At 39.8% G+C, this 4,188-nt stretch overlaps 1 protein-coding gene across 1 annotated transcript in view; it reads left to right on the forward strand.

Annotated features, from left to right (window-relative positions):
* Positions 1-2,612, forward strand: part of Otor (otoraplin) — a 3,344-nt gene extending 732 nt beyond the window's left edge. Inside the window, exons 3-4 of the mRNA XM_031373672.1 lie at positions 806-913; positions 2,056-2,612. Coding sequence (XP_031229532.1) covers positions 806-913; positions 2,056-2,079 — 132 coding nt within the window. The 3' untranslated portion in view covers positions 2,080-2,612. The remainder of the gene's footprint in view (positions 1-805; positions 914-2,055) is intronic.
* Positions 2,613-4,188: the final 1,576 nt, after the last annotated feature.

Below are 4,188 nucleotides of genomic sequence, written 5' to 3' on the forward strand. Positions count from 1 at the left end.
ATATATATATATATATATATATATATTCTTAATTGTATTGCTCTTAATTTTTCTTGTTTTTCCTGTCTTAAGTCTGTTTAATGTCTAACGGTAGTTAAAAAGACGGTGTGGAAACCATAAGTGGAAACACAAAAATTCAGATTCATTTTCTGCTATTGCATTTTTAAGGGTAATTCAAAATGATGTTTTGATCAGAAGAAAAAAAATCATGCGCTCTGAAGCTTCCGCATTGCATAGAAGTTAAGTCTCCTTCAAAAAATGTCTAAGAGGATTTGCTAAAGCTTGTATGTGACTGGTCAGACTAAAGGAGAAAATTCCTCTAGGAAAAGTTAGAACCTTCTTTGATTTTGCAGGAGCTGTTTGCTTGAGTTAAAATGTACCCACAGACCAAAGCAGAGCCCAGGGAGGGATGAAGCATGGTTGACGTCATCCCAGAGATACATCCAGAACTGATGGAGTCAGTCAGGATGTACTTACTATATGTTACTTTGAATTGCTAAAAAGTGGGAAGTGTACATACTGTAAAATGGGAATCTATTTGCTTTAATTTTTTTTAACTGACCTTAATTTCCTATAGATTGCAGATGACTTCAGGCAAAGTATGAGAGTACAGAACGAGAAGTAATGTTAAGGTAGTGAGACTCACAATTCCTGATCTGGCAATGAATTTCACATTTACTCTCAATTCCCTGGAATGGGCAGCTAAAGGGAGCGCTGGCTCATGTAATTTTCATTATGAGGAGAGGAGTTTCTCAAAAGCCCTGACATCAGCTTTTCCCTGACTGCTGCTGCTTCGGGCACACAGGTTTATGGTGACCACCAGGATGAGATGGGAATTGTGGGTTATTTCCCCAGCAACTTGGTCAAAGAGCAACGAGTATACCAGGAGGCCACCAAGGAGATCGCGACCACGGTAAGCAGCTCAGCGGCGACTGGAGGATGAATCAGATTTGGGGTAATGTAGACTTATTCTAAAAAAAGTGAATGCGTCCTTCAATTTACAGTATATGCTACACAAAACAGGGCACACAGTGACTTTTTTGAGTTGGTGACGTGTAGAACTATCAGCCTTGTGAGGTTGGCACACTTTCTTCATACACTATAATCACACTGTTTATTTTTTTAAATGTTTCAACTTTTTTTTTAATGTTTCAACTTTTGAAACCTGTATTTTATCTTTATCAAGAATATAACTGACCAGTAAAATTGTATATTGAAGATGTTCAACTTGAAGTTTTGATATATATACATACTATAAAATGATCATCCCAGTAGGCTGATTCAAAATTCATGCCTGCTACCTCATATACTTAACTATCCTTGCACTGCGTGCATGCGTGCGTGCGTGCGTGCGTGCGTGCGTGCGTGCGTGCGTGTGTGTGTGTGTGTGTGTGTGTGTGTGTGTGTGTGTGTGTAGCAATGGAGACTCTCAGTATGTTTCAAGTATATAATACAACACACTCCTTCTATCTTAATGGAAAAGAGAAAGGAACTAAAAAAATTATTAAGCTGTTCTTCCTGATGGTCTTATGAAGGGTAGATTTATTAATAAAATGTAGATTGAAGAAAAAAATTGCCACCTGGCTTTGGGATGACCAAAATAGTCTAGAAAATCCAAAATATTCTTCGAGTCTTATCTGTGTGGCTTCTGCATGAAATTAAATGGAAGTTTTCCCACTGGCCTGGGGCCCTATAAACTGTGGCAGAAATAAATGAACCTTTGTGAGCTCCTTGGTAAGATGGTCATTTTGAAGTGCATCTCCCAAGCTGACTGCAGTGCTTCCACCATAGCTAACTCAGTCCCACAGCCACAGCTCACCTGTCATCACGCCGCGGCTCTGTGCTCTGCCTGTGACAAAAACTACAGACTAGACGGGTATTGAAAAACCTTTATCTTAAACAGTATTTGACTTAAACTGATAATTATTTCAAATCCTTAGGTTCTCGATCTTGACTTATCCCAAACCCAAAATTAAATCTTATTTTAAAATTAAAAATCTACACCTGCTGTTTTGGAGCCAGGCTGAAAGTTTGATCTTTCCCCCCCACTTTCAGGATATTGACTTCTTCTGTGAATAAGGAATTAATTAAAACCGCAGATAAAACAGAAACACCAATGATGAAGAAGAGAAGAAGTGGAAATAACCAAAGCTGTGTATCTGTACCTTTCTGGCTTTATTTGGTGGCAGGAGGTCGGATCTAGAAGGTGCTAATATATGGAAATTGTCAACTCAGTCTTGTTTGCTCTTGCCCTGGTCTTTCCACAGACTGCGACTACTAGCTGTGGGAATCGTATAGGTCATTTATAATCCAGTGCTTAGCTTTCAGTGAGGAGAATCTTCATTTACCAAGTGATACACATACAAGATGTTTTATTTGTAGTTATTTCTAAATGGCCATTCTCCCCAGCTCTGGCTCCATGTATATAAGCTTGCTGAGTTACAAGTCTGCATTTGAATGTGTTTTCTGTTATTTGTCTCTTTGGTCATTTGAAGTCTTAACACTTTATTTGTCACAATAGTTTAGTATTGTTACTTTTTATATTTGATACCCTTGGATATAAGAATGTTAGGTATAAAAAGAGTTTTGGACTCATAAACATTTGGACTATGTCTCTGGATTTTTTTCTTTTAAAAATATTTCATATGTTATTTCAGCAGGGATAACTTTACATTCCAAATGACTATTTCATGTTTCCTCAAATTTAAATAAGTCTGTATGTGTGTGCGTGTGTGCATGCATGCATGTCTGTGTGCTCACACTCAGGCTGTGGCTGGTGGGGCTGGGGAGGGAAGCAAACATTGGAACCATTTCCTTTTACTCTGTTACCTGTCTGGCTCTTTTTCAAGTTTTAAGTCACCAGAGGAGACATCCAAAACTCAAGTCTGAGGACTGTTTCCTCTGCTTCTGTTTCTACTTTCTTCTTCTTCTTCTTCTTCTTCTTCTTCTTCTTCTTCTTCTTCTTCTTCTTCTTCTTCTTCTTCTTCTTCTTCTTCTTCTTCTTCTCCTCCTCCTTCTCCTTCTCCTTCTCCTTCTTCTGCTTCTTCTTCTTCTTCTCCTCCTCCTTCTCCTTCTCCTTCTCCTTCTTCTGCTTCTTCTTCTTTTTAATTAGATGTTTTCATTATTTACATTGCAAATTTTATCCCCTCTGAAAACCCTTCCTTTTCCAAACAAATTCCTCTGAACAAATGTAATGCATGAAGAAGTTTCCTTGGAATGCTATTGGGGAGTCAGGGGTTCCCTTTTACAAGTGAAAAACTGAAATTCCTGATGACTGTCATAGCCAACTCCAGAGAGCAGAAAGAGGAACTGACTCTAAGCTGCATTTTATTCAGAGCCAGAAATCTTGGAAGACAGAGTCAAGGTCCCCAGATCTGCCCTCATCTCCCATCTACAGCTCCAGGCAACAGTGAGCCTTTGTAAATTTAGTCTTACCTCTCTGGTTTGGTGGTCAGCCTTGCCTCGGAGATTCCCCTATAGTCTCACCCGTTATCATCTAATGGCACAAAAGTAGCAGTGCTTCTGTGCTCCAAGCCACAGAGCCTTCGCAGAGGCACCACCAAGATCATGTGTCTAGGTAGAAGATGAACTTGGAACAAACACTTAGTACTGCATACCAGGTTACTTCCAGGGTGGACACAGATCCTTTCTATAGGAGGTACCCAATGTGTTAGTGTAAAATATGAGCACGTCTCTATCTTTTTCCTACCACATTTGTAGGTTCTCAGTCTCATAGGTTAAAAAAAAAAATTAAACAGACCCAGAAGAAAACTTCTGGCAGCTTCTGGAAAGAGGGAGGTGGGTAAGAGGAAGAAAGGAAGCCACCCTTTCCTAGGCAGAGCTCTCTTGTCAGCAGCTGCGGAGAAGCAGGGTGCTCTTTAGAGAATTGATACGCCCAGCATGCCAGGGCAAGTGAACTTAAGATTTGGGGCGAGTCGTTGAAAAGGAGACAAAATGTAGAGGAAGGAAAAATCATGTGTTTTGAATTAGAGCTTAGATCACAGGCTTAGCAGTGAACATCTAGAATCAGGTGCACAGGGAGAAGAACTTTGGGGTATATAGACCAGTAAGGGGATACTTTCCCCTTCAAACTTACTAATGCATCTTCACGTAGAACAGTTTTCTGGAGTGGTGGGTTTCTGTCCAACTGATTGACAGGTCTGTCCAGATTAACACTCAAGGGAGGAT

This window comes from Mastomys coucha, unplaced genomic scaffold (assembly GCF_008632895.1).
Source record: "Mastomys coucha isolate ucsf_1 unplaced genomic scaffold, UCSF_Mcou_1 pScaffold15, whole genome shotgun sequence".
Taxonomy (NCBI): Eukaryota; Metazoa; Chordata; class Mammalia; order Rodentia; family Muridae; genus Mastomys; species Mastomys coucha.